Source organism: Chlamydotis macqueenii, chromosome 1 (genome assembly GCF_036417535.1).
Source record: "Chlamydotis macqueenii isolate bChlMac1 chromosome 1, bChlMac1.mat, whole genome shotgun sequence".
NCBI classification, from domain to species: Eukaryota; Metazoa; Chordata; class Aves; order Otidiformes; family Otididae; genus Chlamydotis; species Chlamydotis macqueenii.
This window is the reverse complement of record NC_141556.1, coordinates 182,153,531-182,171,544: the sequence shown is the minus strand read 5'-3', so window position 1 is coordinate 182,171,544 and position 18,014 is coordinate 182,153,531. Positions and strand designations below refer to the sequence as shown.

Here is an 18,014-nt window from a genome sequence, read left to right as displayed (position 1 = left end):
TAAAAGATCAGTTTAGCCTCTGAGAAGCAGAAGATGGTGGTGCTACTGGTCCAGTCTAACTCTTGCCCTTTCTGAGCAGAGATTCTGTCCGCCCCAATGCGCCAGTCAACAGTGTTCTTTGCCAACTGTATTTTTATGTCTGCCTGAGTGTGGTGTGGGTTGATTTTGGGGGTTTTTTGGGGTTTGTTTTTTTTTTTTTTTGCACTACACGGAACAAGTGATTAGTCTGTTCTTCACTGAAACTTTCTTGGAATTTATTCATGCTGTAGCAGGGGTGAAGTGTTACGTGGAAAGCCAACGACAGATCTCTCCCTTCCATGCCCCCCAGCTGCTTCTTACTTTCTCAGTGTAGATAGAAGTGGAGGGTGATTTCATATCAAGGACAAAGGGAAAGACTCATTCTTTGTAAGTGAGGAGAAAGGGGGCTGTAGATGCAGAAAAGAGACTCCTGCCTTCCCATCACAGGCTTTCGGGTTTTTTAACCCTGTGGCTTTATTGCCTGTTTTCCTTCTCTTTTCTGTGATGCTGAATTTATCCCCTTTTTCTGCTCTGATCTGCTCTGCCATCCCACTCCTCCTAGTATACAATCACATGGATAATTAAGTTTTAAGGACAGTAGAATTACAGTGCTCTGACTATTGTCCACCCACCTGTGGTGGAAAACACTGTTGGTGACAAGCTCATCCCTCTTTCTTTCCCCCACCCCTAAACTTTGCACAAAGGAAGGTTTTGAACTAGTTTCTGCTATTGCAGGGTCAGATTCAAGGAACATCCCCTGCAAAATGCAGGCATTTTGTAATGTCTTTAGTGTGCAAGGTGTTACATTTGTGGTGGCAATGGAAAACTTGTCTTCTGCATTGGTAGTAAATGCTGTGCAATAGTGAATAGGACTGTTGCAGGTGGTTAGAGCTGTAGTCTGAGCCATGACTGCAGGGAATACTGCTACATCTTTTCGTACCATTGGATCATTGGTTTTATTGTCATTCCTGTGTTGCCTCAGAACGTTTCCTTTAAAATTAGATGTTGCATTTAAATAAGATTTTTCAACCTTGCTGTAGCAGAAGATCTTTTTTTTTTTTTTTTCTGGGGAAAGGCATTTTGTTGCATATCTTTTGGAAATGGATAAATTGTGCCCTCTGTCTTGTACTTAGGCAATACTATAGTTCCGGCAATTGCGCTACTCACAGACCGTGTAAGTGGTGTATCTGCTTCTCTTATGACCACCGGGGCTTTCTTGGTGTGGTGCATACAGAAGCATTCTCAAGGCGTACATGTTGTGGGTGACAGTGAACACATCCATGAGAAGCATGCTTTTTTACATCTTCACATGTTTTGTGACTGCCTTTAGAAAACAGGTGATACAAGCTTCTGTTTATGAAGAGTTAAATTTTGTTAAGAACGTGTAGACAATGAAATCACCTACAAGATTGTTTTTAGTGTCTTCTGAAGAAGATTTTTTTTTTCTTTTACTGAGGGGACACAGGAAGAAGCAGATCATGGGTTGCCTCAAGATGGCCTTAGATGCAAAAGACAGCAACAGTCATATATACAGGCATATTTCCTTCTCTTTGTCTTCAGCATTTCACTTGCTGATCCCCTTGTTTTCCTCTCCAGACAGTTTTTGAACATGTACATAAAGGTACTGTTACACTTTCTACATTGAAAAAAAAGCACAGAAAGCAATTGCCATTTTTAATGTATTTGTTTAATCTGCAGTAAAAAAAAAAAAAAAGGAAAACCGACTTTTCTAAGCATATGAATGACGTACTTCTAAAACAACATAATGATCAAGGTCATATTAATTTTAAAAAGCAGAAACTCAAATTTAACAGGCATTGAAATCCCACTTTAAGAAGTTTTTAATTTAAATATTTCAAAGTGAGCCTGTTCTTCAGATTAAAGGAAGGTGAAGTTTATATTTTAAAAAGCTACAATAGAACAAAATACTGAATTCTATTCTCATTTAACACTTTGCTTTTTAGATATGCAGTTTAGCATTTCACATGAGGTTGTCTTTATTTTCTTTAAGCCACGATTATGTCAAATTAATTCCTCTTTTCTGTGTGTCACGCAGCGTTAATAACATTACTAGGCTTGCAGCATCTTAAGAGCTGTTTAGTCACAAAAAAGAATGCTCCAGAAAGTGAACTTTAAGAAAAATTGTACTACTCGGTTTATAAAGCCTATGTAGATGGCTCCATAAACGCAAGGGCCGGGTTCAAAGTGTTATTGTATGGACGAAGGCAGTGTAATACCTCCATCTTTGTTTTCGAAGGCTAGAAATACTAGCATCTTTGTGAGTGTTTCAGCTTAGTACTTTCCCTAGAGATTTAATACGTAATAGGATCAATCCCGATAATTGCAGAGTTTGCTTAAGCAACAAGGGTGAGGTCAGACCCCCCTCCCCCTTTTTTTTTTTTCTTTTCTTCTCTCCTTATTGGTAAACAGTTTCCCTTGCGGGAAATGGACGTTAGCTTCAGTGAAGCTAAAGGAGCTAGCGTGAATGGCTGCTATCCATATGGAATAAAGAGGGGTTGTAATCTTGTGTCAGAAGTGTCCAGTTCAAGGATTTATAAATACAGTGGCTGTTGTGGATTCTGAAGGTTCTTGAGACTCTTTGGTCTGCAACTGCATGTAAATACTTTTGCCGTAGTAGCTGGATAGCAGATACTTGTTAGACACTACAGTGGTATCATGGATACAAGATTCTTGGTGTTGGGGCCTCTTTGATGTTGGGATGTGCGAAGGGTTTTGATTCTGCAGCCACGCACGTTCCCTTCTGCAGCCCCTTTTCCTGCCGTTTGTTTCCGATTTAGCACAATGTGCGCTTTCCCGTGTCCCCTGGAGCAGCTTTGTGGGAAAGGTATGCTGTAATTGGTTTATAACCATTCATAATGACCTGGCAACTCGGTATGAATAGCAACGGGGAGCAACTTAACTTGTGATTTATTTGAGTAAACTACATGGCTGAAACGTACTCCCAAGCGTGCAAGTTGAGCCTAGTTGCCTAATTGGATGTAAATTTTCACGTCTCGCTCCGACAGAGGGTTTTGTTATGAAAGGCTGAATTTGGATTTATGAGCAAGCTTCTGGACTGCTAAACCAGTTAGTGAGCAAAGTTTAACATTGCCTTTTTTTGAGATGTCTTAGTTTTCGAATTCAGTAAGTGCTAGTATACCCTTGTCATTTATAAAGCTAAGGGAATATTAACTTAAAATGTTTATTTACAGTTAGAATATCTGACCTTGCTTTTGGTGCAGTAACACAGACTTTGATTTAAAAGCCAAGACTGGTACTGCTGCTTTGGTTGTAGTCTTTTACCAGTTTGCCATCATTGCGTTCCTGCTTATTTTGTCAAGGCTCTGCTTGCTTTTTCTCACACAACACCCATGATACGAGCGACCCACCAGCTGCAGGGCATGATGATTCGGCAGGCGGTGCGGCAGCCTTGGTAGTTGTAAGGCCATGGGTAGTAGCCCATGAGAGGCTCGCAAATTCTCTGGCACTGTGTGTAACTTCGTCTGCATTCAATGCAGCACACGCCTAGGTGATCCAGCATGGGGTCAAAAGCCATCCCTTCACCTTCCAGTTGCTGAAATGTAAAATATTAAATGTCATCCTGGTGCCCTCATTCTCAGAGAATGTAGGAGATACCGATGCTCGTGTTAACCCTACAAACGGTAAAAACTGAAATCTTGGTCCTGTTGAAGTTAACTGAACTGCCACCAGCTGACCCGTGCATCTCACTTTTTTATTCCCTTTTGTCTTGCTCTGTTTGTTAGAAGTGTAGAATTGGTGCGATCACCCGTGTAAAATGGAAAGAAACAACAGGGGGCTCTAACTTTATTATTTTTCTTCTACAGTCCTTGCAAAAGGTCCAGCAGCAGTAAACTACCAAATTTTAAATATTAGTGACTGATAGAAAAGATTTCAAGGCATTTATCTGGGTCTTTTATGTAGATGATAACGTCTGACGTGTAGGCTGTGTTTTTTAATGTTTTGTTTTCATTTTTATATTTTAATGCTTTTTACAGCATTCCTAGGAAACTATTCAGTAAGCTATTACCCTGCAGTTTTCTGAATATTTCTCCCTTGTCTTTCAGTCTGCCTCTTTTTTTTCCCCTCTGCCACACATAGCTGCATTGTGGACAGTGAGAATTCTGGCTGTTCTTTATCTGCCAGTAAGGAGTTACATGGAGCAAGGCATGCATAAAATATGTAAAAGCAGGCTCTTGCTGCTGCCTTCACCGTTCAAAATTCCTTTCCTCCTTTCGGGGAAAAAAAAAGTAACCTGAATATTCTGCTTTTTGATACTCATTTGTTCTTCTCCCATTAGTGCTATTTCAAGAAAAGCAGCAGCAAAGAGTAAATGCTGGAGTAGCACTTAGCTTTTACCTGAGCATTTTTCATTCAGAAAACTAGCAGCGCACCAAAAAAGGTGAGGCACAGGAAAGTGCCATCTCTCGTCTGGGCTTGTACAGGACACTAGTGACAGCTCAGTGTCGTTTGGGCCCCCAGTGACCCTTTCCCGGCCCTGGGAGCAGAGAGGATGTTGTTTCCTTGGGCAGGATTCATCATCCTTGAATTCAGGTACCTGCAGTGTGACCTTCTACTCCTGAGCTCATCATCCAGATTCCACTCATAGTGGGTGAAGAGAAATAGTTCTAGGGAGGATTAATTTCATCCTACAGGAAAGACCTACAGTATAATTAGTGGTCCTTTGGAATGAACGAATCTGCCTCTAATGAAAGCTTGGGTGTAGGCGTCTACACAGTAGAGGTAGTTGGTGAAGGTGAACCTCACCCTGCAGACTGAGGGAAGCCTGGTGACCATATCCCACAGGACATTCTCCATTTGGCCCAGGGTCCCTCTGACTGGAAGAAGGGACCTGCGGCACTTGTTCTGCCACCACCCTCCAGAGACAGGGCAGCTTGGACTCCATGGATGTGGTCATGTTAGTAGCCGCGAGGAGAAGTTACATTCCAGTGCTACGGCTGTTTTACTGACCTCGTGAGAGAGTCGATTTAGATCCACTTTATTTGGAGTGATTAATTTAGGTTTAATTAAGGGATGTCAACTCGGCAGAATGCTGTCACAGTATAATGATCTCCTGCTGTTGCATAAATGTCAAGTCAAAGCTGGGACTTATTTCCAAAGCGGGAGGCATTTATCTTGTGACAGTGTTGTATTAAAATGACTTACTCCTGCTGCACCAAATGGTGGGTGTAAATTGTCTGGCGCTGGTGCAGTAGACTGGAAGATGCCTACTGTACAGTCAGCTTTCCTGCAGAGCGGCAAAGGCGTTGGGACACAGCGGGACAACACCTGTGCTTTTTCTGTGGGCTGCTTTGTCTTGAAGAGCGAGGACAAATTTTGTGATTCTCATCCTCTGCCCATTGTTGCTATCTCTAAACAGGTTCTCCTCTGGGAATTGCTTGCTAGACTAGGGCCATTTACCCTGATAAAGAAGTGGCTGAGAAGAGAGATTTATTTGGCCTAACCCTAATCTCATTGCAACCAGAAGCTACTACTTCTTTCTTCTGTAGTGGTCACTTCTGATGCTAATTTCTGTTTGGGGACAAAGTACGTTTTGAGCTACTGGACTCTTTATATTGTCAGTAAATGATGGGGTTCAGCTGTCTGATCAAGAGGAGCTTTGGTTGGTTTTCAGAAGGTGCTATCCCTGTTGGATCTCTCTAGTGATGCTCCTATATGGCGTCAATAAATGTACAACCTCAAGCACTTGTGCTTGTTTCAGATTGAAGTCTAACGAAAACTGGGCATGAGGGAGGGACAAGAGGATTGGGGGAAGAATTTTTTGAACTTGAAAGGTGTTTTACAAGTCTCTGCTTTTGGAGAAAAGCTGAACAGGCAAAGACTGTGCAGATTAAAAAAAAAAAGACAAAAAAGTATCACCAGTATTACCTGTCTACAGCAGTCTTGGGCTCTGAAAGAAGATAATAGTGCAAGTACTTACATTATATGGGTTTTCTGGATTAAGTGTTTGATCGGTTTCTTGTGCCATTGGCCTGGTTTCATTAGATTGGTGATCAAGCTCTTGAGTCAGCTGTGTGGTGGGTGACCTGGTGTTTACTTCTTCAGCAGCAGCTTCTTCTGTATCAAAGTTTGATTCTGACTGGCGTTTGTTTCTCTTCATTTCTCTCCTTTGGTTATCTGAAGAAATAATGACAAGATTATTTGTCCTTGTATTTATCCACACATTAGCTAAGGTTTCAGTGATTTCTTAAAGAAGAGAGGTGGGGCAGAGGGAAAAATGAGACCATGTGGTGGCAAACTTGATGAGCATCCACATGGGAGCTGCTTGCCTCTCTGTGTTACATGTGCAGCCAATGTCAGTCTAAAGGGATGTGAGATTGCCTTTATTTCCTCCTCTTCCTCCCCTCAAGGCAAAACAGGTGTGAGGAGTTTGAGGGTTTGTGGGGGTTTTTTTGACCCACTGCATGGTCACTGATGTTAACTCAGCAGCAATTGTCAGCATTAGCAAGACCGGTCATACTCACCTCAGTTTTTAATGTGCTTTTGTAACAGACTGGTGCCCTGCTCCTGAGGGCAGCTGGTGAACCTAGTGGAAACAGATTCTGGACAGCTTTGATACTGCTCTTTTGTTGCCCAGTGGGATATGAAAGCTTATGAGAAAAGTGGAAAAATTTGGCAGTTTGGATCCACAGGTGCTCTAAAATGTCCTTTTTTTTTTCTTTCTTTCTTTTTTTTGAGTGTTCTAATATTAACTAGACCAAAGAGAAGTAAATCTTTTCAAGCCTTCTCCTTTCCTCTGAGGGCTGGAAGTTCCTAGGACAAGTTGCCATCTCCTTGATGACTCATGAACATCTTTGCTAAGCTTGGCTGTGGGTGATAGGAGTACTTCAGTCCTGAGACTGCTTCCGGGACTTCATAAACTTCATCTGCCAGTTGCCTAGCTGAAATATCTTGTCGCTCCATGCCAGTGAAATCCTCTGGAGAAGCAAGGTGGGAAATAAGACAGGCTATGGTCCCACATCGGGAGCTTGCAGGTTCCCTAACTCTTGGCCAGGTATGCTGTTCCTCCTACCCGGTGTCAGCTGCCTGCACATTTTGGGGCTCGTTTATGTTATTGTCTTGTCCTTCTGTAGAAGGAGGCTGGCAATGCTTCATCTCACAGTAAGTCACCCACATGGGCTATATAAATTGTCTGAGGAAATGCAGGTATGGAAGATCGAATATGTAGGTGTGGTTTCCCAGGTGTGCAAGTCTCAGTAGCAGACCTGATTTGGGGAAGATGTTTAGAGAAAAGGAGGGATAGATAATATACTTTTCAAATACAAGAAGTGTTACCTTTAGGATATGTTGGTCGCAGCCAGAAAATTGGAAGATCCCCGCAAAGCTCTAAAATTTTGGGGCTTAGGAAACTGTTATGCTTGACAGGCTCGTCTGCAGCCACCCAGATAAGAGAGTTTTCGTCAAATCTCACAGGCATGATTTCATCTTCCTGCAAATAGAAGAGCATAAATCCTTTGCTAGCTCAGTGAACAGTCATGTGCCCGCCTGCTGTTAATTCCTGAGCATCAAACTGTATAATCGTCTGCTGCAGCTAATACTGAGCAGCCTCGTATTTAATGAATGTGAACCGACCATACTGAGCCAAAGCCTGAGTAAAGGTTGCCACCACTGAAATGAATGGCAAAACTACAGCCAGCTTTACTGGGGCTAAGATTTCACCTGTCTCTCTCTTGGAAGGCTCCTGCCCCATGTACAAGGACTAGATGTCAGAGATCTTTCAGCATGAAGCGTCAGATTTTCAGGTGGCAGAACCTGTGAAGGTTACCACCTTCAGCAGAGCAGCAATGAAATACGCCAGCTAAAAAAAAAAAAGACCCTAATCTTTTATCATGCCATGTTCTCGTTTGATGTACTCTCAAGAGATAACTGTATTTACAATGGGGGTGAGGAGGGGTGTACATATTGTTCAAAAGTTTCGGAGAGGGTTGCAGCTTGAGAACTACTCCAGCTTCCAGTTTTAAGTCAACGTGATAGGTCTGATTAAAGGTCTCGTTTGGTAAAAGAAATTCAATTGACCAAAAGCTTGAAGTGCGAGTTAAAGGAGCCTGCCTTTTTGAAGTGTACCCTGCAGGTTTTTGGTTCATATCTTCAAAGTAATGTAGGAAAATGCCAGTGATTGATTCTTTAAAGTTGTTAGTTCAAAGTATTATTTTACATAAAATGTGTAAGTATTTCATAGCAACAGTGAAATATTAAAAGAAAACCAACTTGTGAATCATGAAAACCAGTATGATTTCAAAGTTAAAATTCTAAATTGCTTCCATAAAAGTCATCAAAACTTGTTATATAACTGACTAGATCAATTTATTCCGTCGAGTTACTGTTCCTTTAATGTGTTTATTGATTTCTTTTGTAGGTCTCAAGTCATTTAAGTTCGCTCTCCAATCTGTCTAGTGAGAAGTGCTCTTTATTTATATTCTCCCACTTAAGCTTTTATCAGCATTAGAAATATCTGAATCTAGTTTTCAGAAATAAAAATTTCCTTTGTTTCTGTTTGAGATGATCCTGACTTGGATCAAAGTTTGGGTATCAATAAAAGCTTATTTTAATCAACCATTTTTATAGACAGTGTTGGTTTTGCTACATGTTGTAAGAAAATGGCGTACGCCTCCTTTCTCCTAAATACATGTGTATCAGAGAGGGGGCTTGCGCTAGAAAAATAACTACTACTTTGCCATTCCCGTTGTACATCTGACCTGGAAAGTTAAGCAACAGGGAAAGGTTAACATCCCAATGGTCGCACTAAATCGGCTGCTTGTTTTGGCCTCAGTGCATACGATTTATTGCTGTGGTTGTGCTGGTGATGCATCTTTGGAGAAGATGCATAGAGAACAGGAGAAGGGAAGAGGTTTACTGTAGCCGGGTAGAAGATTAGAAATAACTTTTTGACTATTTTAGGATAATGTCTTCAGGAGAGTGACTTTATTCTTTCAAAAAGACAAAAAAAATTGAAGCCTTGGCTTTAGGCAGTACTGCTAATGGAGTCAAGAAGCCAAGCTTGCCTTAAAAATAGGGCAAGGCAGGAAAGATCTAGGTCTCTGCCTGGAATTTGGGCAAGATCTCTTCCCCATCATGGGGAAAATCCGACCAGCTTCAGGGGACTTTGTAACATTGTTGGTGCCTTACTGGTTTGATTTAAAGAGACCTTTTTTCTCTTCATTTTAAAGTAGATGTTCAATAATGACAGCACCATTGCAGGTAGGTGCAGCCTTAACAGTGCCTCTCTCCTGGCTAGTTGTATCTGCTTTTTTTTTCTTGGGAGCGGAGTGAACTCAGGGAAAGGGGTTGTGGATCTCCTGTGCCGTCCTGCTGCTGGCTGAGCCCCTGCCAGCGTCCACGCTTGGCTGTACCAGAGCCAAGTCACCAGCCAAGTCACCAGAGCCAAGTCACCAGAGCCACTCCTGTGTGAGTGATGGGTTTGAGGGTCTGAGATCTGGGAAACTCGGGCTTTGCACAACTAAAGCAATAGGCTTTTTTACAAGAGTGAGGTAAGGAGAGGTTTTGGAGGTATCTGGGTGAGAACTGCAGCTTTTGTGGTAGTTGCAATGCAAATGCCGTGAAATTTAGTTAACACAATGTCCTAAAATGAAGTCTGATGCCGACTAAGAAGGCAAATTCTTTTTTTTTTTTTTTTAACTATTATTTCATCTGAGTTAGCTGAATTTTTGCAGTAACGTTTTCCACAATTCCCCTTTATTGACTGTTTCAGAGGACTTGAATGATGGAGCCCCTGCTTCTGCTCAAAAGCATTGATAGAAATCTGCTGGGCTCTACCACTATCCCTCTTTACATTTGCTGCTTCCTCCATCCTCTCCCTTTCAGCCTTGTGCATGGCCTGATCTCAAGCAGATGCTCTTGTCACTGAGGTCTCCTATGGATCTGCTAGACATTGGTCTAAAGCTTCCCCCACTCACCCGTCTGCAGCCTCTCACGATGCCCCTGGACACAGCGACACGTCTGACACCAATGTTGCTTTTCTTACCTTTCAGGGGCCCCTTGTAATCAGTCAATGAACCCTCAACTGTCCTGCCCTACCCTACCCTACCCTCAACCACCCTACCACTATCCACAGTGGTTTTCAAATGTCATTTTTATTTGTATTTAAGACCCTCTCTATACAAAGATTTGTTTCTAAAAAAAATAAATAAATTACTCCTTACCAGCTCAGATGAGAGGCTCGCTTTAGTCATAGCATCAACTTCGGGGACGTGAGCTTTTGGCTGAGCTTTGATGTAACACTTCTCTCCTTCAGCAAAACGGATTCCAGTTATGCCCTGCGAAAGCAGAAGGCAGGGGGTTGTAAGCAGCCCTCCAGCTCCCCCCACCCCCAAGAAAGTGCTTGAGTTCTGCTAAAATTGCCACTGAATTTTTTAGTCGGAAGGTTGAATCTTATTTAAAACTGAATGTAATTAAATGCTTTTTCCCCTCATCATTTTAGCTTTATGATTTTGGTCAAATGGGTCTAGAAGTTTGTGCTTGGTTTCTGAAAGATGGGGGTGTTTTATGTAAGTGTCTCCACCCAGCTGTAGGCTCCTTGGCGTAGCTCTGTTAAGGAATTAGTTGACACGATTTGAACTGTAGCTTGGCACCTAACGTAGGCAGCCTTGAAACAGTGTTAGCTGGTGGTGCGGTACCCTTCTGACACAGATTTACGAAAACGTGGGGGCAGCTTGGTCCAATTTATACGTGTAACTGGCTGTGACAGCAAGGGGAAGCTTGTGACAGAGAATTTGGTGCAGAAATCTGCACGTAGGACTTCCTTCATCTGCCCTACGAGGGTGAATTGCAGTTGCCCAAACCGTGGATGTTGTAAGCAAGAGAAGGGTGTCCCAGCAGCTCCGGAGGGCTGCAGGTCTCCTGCAAGTCCAGAGCGTATCTGCCAGCTATGAGCCAGCACTGTGGGCACCAATATTTGGGCAGGGGAACTTTGCCTGTATTTTCTATGTTTCTCCTGGAGGTTTTTGAGTACCCAAAAGAGAGGTCTTCTTTACATTACGGATTTAGATACCTCGTTGTAGACTGAAAACAATGTAAATTTTGCATAGGGTTGTGTGAGCTCCATCCGACCACCTAAATCTAAAGACCTAGTGCCTTTTGAGAGATGCTGGTTTTCTGCCTAGCCTTTAGATGCCTGGCCATGGGTGTCCTCATGACGCCTCTTGCAGGCATCATGGATACCATAGGCAGCTAGCGCGGCTTGAGATGAACGGTATTGAAGCATCTGAGTCCCATCCTCTGTGCCCGCCTGCAAGTCCTGTGCAGTTGGGACAGAAACCCATCAAAAAAAAATAACTAATCCTGAAGCAGTGAGAGAGGGGATGGCTCTGCAGGCATGAGTGCACAAGGGAATGAGACTTGGTGGTGCACCAGGCGTGCTAGGAGCAGCCTAATATTGCCAAATCCAAGTCTTCACTGACCGTGTAATCGTTCGAGCAGTGCCAGTCAATCCAAAGCTGCTAATGTAAATACTTGGCCAGTGGAAGCACCTCTCTTCAATTTCTTTCTCCTTTATATGAGTTCCTGGCTCAAAACCCAACTGGCAGCATCCCTTTGCTCTTGCTGAGCCTGTCCCCAGCCCCCTGTCATTAGAAGCGGGCACTGTCTCTGGGAGGTCACTTTAGCTGGTTGGTGTTGGGAGCTGATTTCTAACCCAGTTGCGACAGATGGTACCAGCAGCGTGCATGGAGGCAATGTGAATTCAGCATTTCTCAGGTGGATTGGTGCTTTTGTGCAGATGTGAAATGGTGAAGGCAAATGAGAAGAGATCATTGTGGGTGCTCTTACTCAGCTGCTAATAATGTTGCTATGGTGATGTTAACAAGAGTTTCATAAAGGCTGAACCGCAGCTGTTGGGAAAGTCGGGGTCCTGGGTCTCCTGGCATGGATTTGTTTGTACTAGCTGAGAAGCCAAGCAGCTGAATTTCCTCGCCTTTCTAGATTCAGCAAGGGGACGGTGGCTGCTCCAGAAGGCCTGGGCAAGTCTTCCTGGCAGCATTACCTTTATTTTAGGTGCTGCTTTGATTTTCAGAGGACTTAGCTCTGAAGTTAAGTAGACTTTTTTGGACCTGAGAATGTTAATTGCAAGATCTGTAATTGCAAACCTGTAAATAGGTTTCTACAACATCACGTAGATGTGCCTTTAGTAGCTGAGAGGTGGTGCAGCTCAGTGAACCCCTCTATCCAAGCTGTTGAGCTCTGGAGAGATTTGGCATCTGTTAATCCAGGCTCTGTGCTGAGCAGCCACAGCCAAGTTGCTGGGGTACCCAAACGTGTTTGCTGTCAGCCCAAGTGGCCCAGCACTGTGCGTTCGGTGCACGGATGCGTAAGCTATGCTGAATGCCTCCACCCTCCCCCCTGGGGGTGAACCCAGGCCAAGCCGTGGAGAGCTGCTCCCATCCTTGATCTTGGGGCAGAGCAGGCTGCCCAGGTCCAGCGCTGCACAGTGGTCTCTCCTTGGTGTCTGCTTGGCTTATTGTTGACCCTGTGCTCCTAAAACAGTGACGACTGGGGAGGGGAGGCGGCTTTTCTAGTTCAAATCATATGAAATGGTGTCACAGCCCGCTGTATCACAGCCCGCCAGAAGGTTTTTCTAGCAAGACCCCAAGGGCACATGTTGTAGCTCTATTCAATGGTTCGACAATGCCGTGTGTAACGTGGGGCCAAACCTGCTGCAGCCTGATCCATACTGCTTCCTGGAGTGAGACCTGGCATGGCCTGTCCCCAGAAGGCACTTAGACTTTGTTTTGGAAGAAACTACCTGGGTCGCTGTGAAAGCAAGACGGGATAGCGTGGATGCTTGTATGGATAGTTGGGGGCTAGAACCTGAGACCCATGGGGGCAGAGAGGCTGGGACAGGGGAGGGTATCCTTAGCATGTTACGTGAAAGACAAGGGTGGAGGTACTTACAATCTGAAAATCATGAACTTCGACAGCCTCTTCACGCCCGCTTCCTGTTTTGAATGTCTCTAAGTTGTTTCCAGCATCTATTTCCATCGATCCGTCTTGCACTTTTCCATTAATGCTCATAGTGTAGTGAACATTGTACACCTGGAATTGATAAAAGAGTGGTAGCGCACATCAGTAATTGCTTACTGACTTCCTCCTACACCAGGTGCTGGGTCAGTCTGACTGTCATATACTTATTCAGCTCCTAACTTTCATTTCTGTAGGTGTTTGATAACCTCCATCAACCAGGACCACCCCACTACAACGCTTCACCATTGGGGCCGGCAGTGGAGCAGGTTGCTCAGGGAGGTTGTGCAGGCTCCATCCTTGGAGGTTTTTCGAGGCCCAACTAGAAAAAGCCCTGAGCAACCTGCTCTGACCCCACAGCTCGCCCTGCTCTGAGCAGCAGGTGGGACTAGAAACCTCCTGAGGTCCCTCCTCTGGAGAATTCGGGGGCACACATGGATCTATTAGTACTCACAGTTTTACTTCAAAAGCAATGTGGGATGAGTCCACATCCAGGCTCATTCCAACTTAAAACTCTTCTTTTAGGTGGTATTTTAGGAATCGATTCTTATGCTGATACGCTTCCCAAAGGAGAGCAGGAGTGAGCATCCAACTCTGAAGGAGGCCAACCTCTATTTATCTCTTGGGACGTTCTGTTGAGGTGCAAGAAAATGGGTTTCTCCTGAACATGAACATGCTTCCTAGCTTGTAATGGATGTGAACTTTGTTTAAATTGGATGGGAAGTTGTATAGACTCGCATTTTCCTTGTCAGCGTATTTGCTCTTATCCGGTTTTCAATGAGGAAAGCTGCAGCGTGGTTTGTATTTGCTGGAGGACCACAATCTGTGGAGGGATTTTGCGATTCTCTTGTGCAGCTCTGCTAAAAGTGCTGCACAAGCAGTTTATTTTGGGACTTAAAAAAAGCCTTACAGCATTTTAATGGAAAATTTACACTGACAGCTAAAGAAATATTTCTTCTTCTCTCACCTTCGCTCAGGAAAGTCTAAGGTGCTAAAGATTTATGGCTCCTCAGTTATACGGATTCAGTCACATATTCTCCGCTGTCTAGGACTCCTGCTGAATGTGGTCCATAAAACCAGACCGAGGTACACGGTCTCCCCTCTTTTGCTTTTCAAAAGCCTAGAGGAGCAGACGGCTCCTACAGCACATCCTGGAGGTCAGCAATGTGTCCTGTAGTTTTGGTGTAAAACCTTGGACTTTCCTTCTGATTATCTGAATTATTCCTATGTGCACGGGTGTATCTGACTGGGACACCTCTGCTCTGGCTGCTGGGATTCACACAAGGCTCTCCTTGACGGGGACGGGTGCGTGGCTGGAGTTGGTACAAAACTTCTTCCAAAGTAAATTCAAAGATACTAATTGCCCTCACGGAGCAAGTTCTGTTCACATGTCCACCATCGTGTTTCAAATACGTTTTAAACCAACATCTTATGTAAACAGAAATAGAAGTTAATACATAAATATGTCCTAATGCTCTGAAGTTTGGTTCATAAACTGGTCAGTTTTGTTCTTTGCACACAGGGTTTTTCATGTACCCAAGAAACTGTAAATAATAAAATTATGACCTTAAAAATTGTTCTGCAGCTGCTAACCATAAATGCTGATGTGTACACACAGTCATACAAACCAGCGGAGTGAAATAACGGTGCCTGTTAATGGGTTAAATATAGCATTACATATTTGAGGGTCCAGGTAGAATCTGGACCAAGAATGCAGGCGACGTGAAAAAGGAATTTACACGTTTCAATGCTTTTTTTGTCCTGGGAGCTGGAGTTTGCCCAGGATGCGAATCCCTGGGGACTTGTTGGGGTTTGCGTTCGCTGAGGATTTGTGAGCAGAAATCAATGTAGGGTCTGTGCTCTCAAAGCTATGCTTCACCTTCCTTAATACATCTGCTTCCAGGAGGCTCCATCCCAACAGCCAGGGAAGATAATGATTATAAGTTGGGTTTTTAGGTGGGTTTTTTTTTTTGAAAGCATGGAAAAAAAAATTAAAAATCTGCTTAAAGCCATCTCTATTGACCTCGCAAGAAGAGTTTCCAGCCTGTACCCCCCACCTCGCAGCCGGAGACCACCCCCCCCCACTCCGTGCTCACCTGCCGCTCGGTCCCTTTCCAGAAGTAGAAGGCGCCGATGGCCCCGGCCAGCAGCAGGAGGGCCCCGGCGATCAGCACCGCCGCCCCCGCCTTCAGCAGCCGCCCCGGCCCGGGGGCTACCGCCGCGTAGGCCTGCGGAGAGCGCGGGGATGGGTGCGGGGCAGGGAACCCCCCCCTCCGCCCTGGAACCCCCCACTTCGGGACGGGGGTCGGCCCCCGTTCTGCCGCGTTCCGGTCCTGACCCGACCCGTTGGGTCTCGATCCGACCGGTCCCATCTCGACCCGAAGCGACCCGCTCGGTCCCGTCCCGTCCCGTCCCGACCCATTTGTCCTGACTCACCCCATCCCACCCGTCCCATTCGGTCCCGTCCCGACCCGTTTGTCCTGATTCATCCCATCCCACCCGTCCCACTCGGTCCCGTCCCGTCCCCACTCACGGGGGGCAGGCACTGCTCCACATCGTCGGGCCCCACTCGGGCGATGGGCACCTTCTCGGAGACCTCTGCCATGGCTGCTGCGGGACGGAGAGCTGCCCCGGCCTCCGCTCCCGGCCCCGCTCCCAGCCCCGGCCCCAGCCCCGAGGGGGGTCAGCACCGCCCCGACCCGCCCCGGCCCCGACGGGGAGGGGGGAGAGGACGAGGACCGCCCCCCTCCCTGGGCACAATGAGGTCCTTGAGCTGCCGAGCAGCGGTCGGAACTCCCCGGGGCTGTGACCCCCCGCTACCCCAGCCCAGTCTCGTCCCCCATATCGCCCCCGCGGCTTGTCTCCAGCTTTGGAGATGGGGGAGTCAGGGGAGGTGGAGGGGATATTCCCCCCCTAACCCCCATGCCATTGTGGAGAGGTGCCCCAGCAGACAGACAGCTGTCGTAAAAAGCAGCTTTGAAAACACAACAGCATTTTAACTGTTTTTTTTTTTACACTTGCCACAGGAATTCGCAGGCGCCAGAGCGGACAAAGTTGCTGTTTGGTGATGGCTTCTGCAAAACACCTTGCACCAGTGAAGAGCTGGGAAGACCCAGCAGCAAGCCCAGGCTTGGCCCAGGGGTAATTTAATATTTTCATTTAAAAAGGGCATGGATACCTTGCCACAGTATCCAAAGTGGACGTATCCCTGGGAATTCTTCTGGTTCCTGTCACTCTTGATGCTCAGTTTTTTTTTTGAGCACCTAAAGTGCCATAGGATCATAGGAAGCTTGGGTTGGAAGGAATGTTCGTCTGCATCTGTTTGCTCGTTCTAATGTTGTATGTGGGCTCTGCCTGCCTGTCCATGTGTCTGTCCGTGTCTGTATTTCCTTCATGCACCATATGGACATCCTGCCTGTACATACATGCACATACATGTGCTGGTGTGTGCACTCTTTGATGCTGGAAAATAAACAGCGCCGGACCCCTTTGGTGCTGACGTTGTCAAACACGGCATCCTTTGTAAGGTTGGAAGCAGAGGAAAAGAAAAACAATCAACTGCAAAAAGAGCATGAAGGAGGGACCTCTGGGTTGTGCCCTGCCCTCCTTGCTCAGCGGCCCAGCTCCAGTTACCCAGACAGGACACAGCATTGGAGTGGGGGGGCTGTTAAACCAGGGAGACCTTGCTACGTGGGACCACACGTTGCTCTGGAGTGGTGCCCACACTAACCAGTTCTGCCGTAGCAATTTTATTTTTCAAAGTATGCATCTCTGTTTGTATTTCTCTTCCACTCTCTTCTCCATTTTGCTTGTCATAGAATCATAGAATGGTTAGGGTTGGAAGGGACCTTCAAAGGTCATCTAGTCCAACCCCCCTGCAAGGAGCAGGGACATCCCTGACTAGATCAGGTTGCTCAGAGCCTCATCCAGCCTGGCCTTGAACGTTTCCAGGGATGGGGCCTCCACCACCTTTCTGGGCAACCTGTGCCAGTGTTCTATAACTCGCATCGTAAAAAATTTTTTCCTAATTTCTAATCTAAATCTACCCCCCTCTATTTTAAAACCATTACCTCTCGTCCTATCGCAACAGGCCCTACACAGCCTTTCCCCATCTTTCTTGTAGGCCCCCTTGAGGTACTGGAAGACCGCTATCAGGTCTCCCCGGAGCCTCCTCTTCTCCAGGCTGAACAGCCCCAACTCTCTCAGCCTGTCCTCATAGGAGAGGTGCTCCAGCCCTTTTATCATCTTCGTGGCCCTCCTCTGGACCTTCTCCAACTGGTCCATGTCCTTCTTGTGTTGGGGGCTCCAGAACTGGACACAGTACTCCAGGTGGGGTCTCACCAGGGCAGAGTAGAGGTGGAGAATCACCTCCCTCGACCTGCTGGCCACGCTCCTCTTGATGCAGCCCAGGATGCGGTTGGCCTTCTGGGCCGCAAGGGCGCATTGCCTGCTCATGTTAAGCTTCTCATCCACCAGCACTCCCAAGTCCTTCTCCTCAGGGCTGCTCTCAATCCATTCCCCGCCCAGCCTGTATTTGTGCCTGGGATTGCCATGACCCAGGTGCAGGACCTTGCACTTGGCCTGGTTGAACTTCATGAGGTTGGCACGGGCCCACCTCTCCAGCCTGTCAAGGTCCCTCTGGATGGCATCCCTCCCTTCCAGCGTGTCGACGGCACCACACAGCTTGGTGTCATCGGTGAACTTGCTGAGGGTGCACTCTATCCCGCTGTCCATATCGCCGACAAAGATGTTGAACAGGGTCGGGCCCAGCACGGACCCCTGAGGGACGCCACTCATGACCGGTCTCCACATGGACATTGAGCCGTTGACCACCACTCTCTGAGTGCGGCCATCCAGCCAACCCTTATCCACCGAGTGGTCCGTCCATCAAGCCCATGTCTCTCTAGTTTAGAGAGAAGGATGTCGTGCGGGACAGTGTCAAAAGATTTGCACAAGTCCAGGTAGATGATGTCAGTTGCTCGTCC

General features: G+C 46.1%; 1 protein-coding gene across 3 annotated transcripts; it reads right to left on the bottom strand.

Annotated features, from left to right (window-relative positions):
* Window positions 1–1,587: 1,587 nt before the first annotated feature.
* Window positions 1,588–15,653, bottom strand: CNMD (chondromodulin). Of its 3 annotated transcripts, XM_086741708.1 has the most exons (8): window positions 15,563–15,653; window positions 15,126–15,257; window positions 12,964–13,104; window positions 10,218–10,331; window positions 7,333–7,486; window positions 5,978–6,174; window positions 3,408–3,592; window positions 1,588–1,654 (listed from the first exon to the last, which is right to left on the bottom strand). In XM_086741708.1, coding segments are annotated over exons 1-8 (996 nt in total). In that variant the 5' UTR covers window positions 15,635–15,653; the 3' UTR covers window positions 1,588–1,653. The 3 variants fall into 3 exon arrangements, with proteins under 3 accessions (XP_086597834.1, XP_086597828.1, XP_086597842.1); XM_086741702.1 differs by lacking the exon at window positions 1,588–1,654 and having other exon boundaries at window positions 1,744–3,592; XM_086741716.1 differs by lacking the exon at window positions 1,588–1,654 and having other exon boundaries at window positions 1,744–3,592; window positions 5,978–6,159.
* Between the last annotated feature and the right edge of the window lie 2,361 nt (window positions 15,654–18,014).

Bases quoted from the DNA above. Each gene is read 5' to 3' on its own strand.
- CNMD (XM_086741702.1), bottom strand. From the start codon at position 15,634: ATGGCAGAGGTCTCCGAGAAGGTGCCCATCGCCCGAGTGGGGCCCGAC. The intron at 6,175-7,332 runs GTAACACTTCTT...TTATTTCTTCAG, and splicing joins GCGACCAACATATCCTAAAG to ATAACCAAAGGAGAGAAATG. The intron at 3,593-5,977 runs GTAAGTACTTGC...TTTACATTTCAG, and splicing joins ATCCAGAAAACCCATATAAT to CAACTGGAAGGTGAAGGGAT.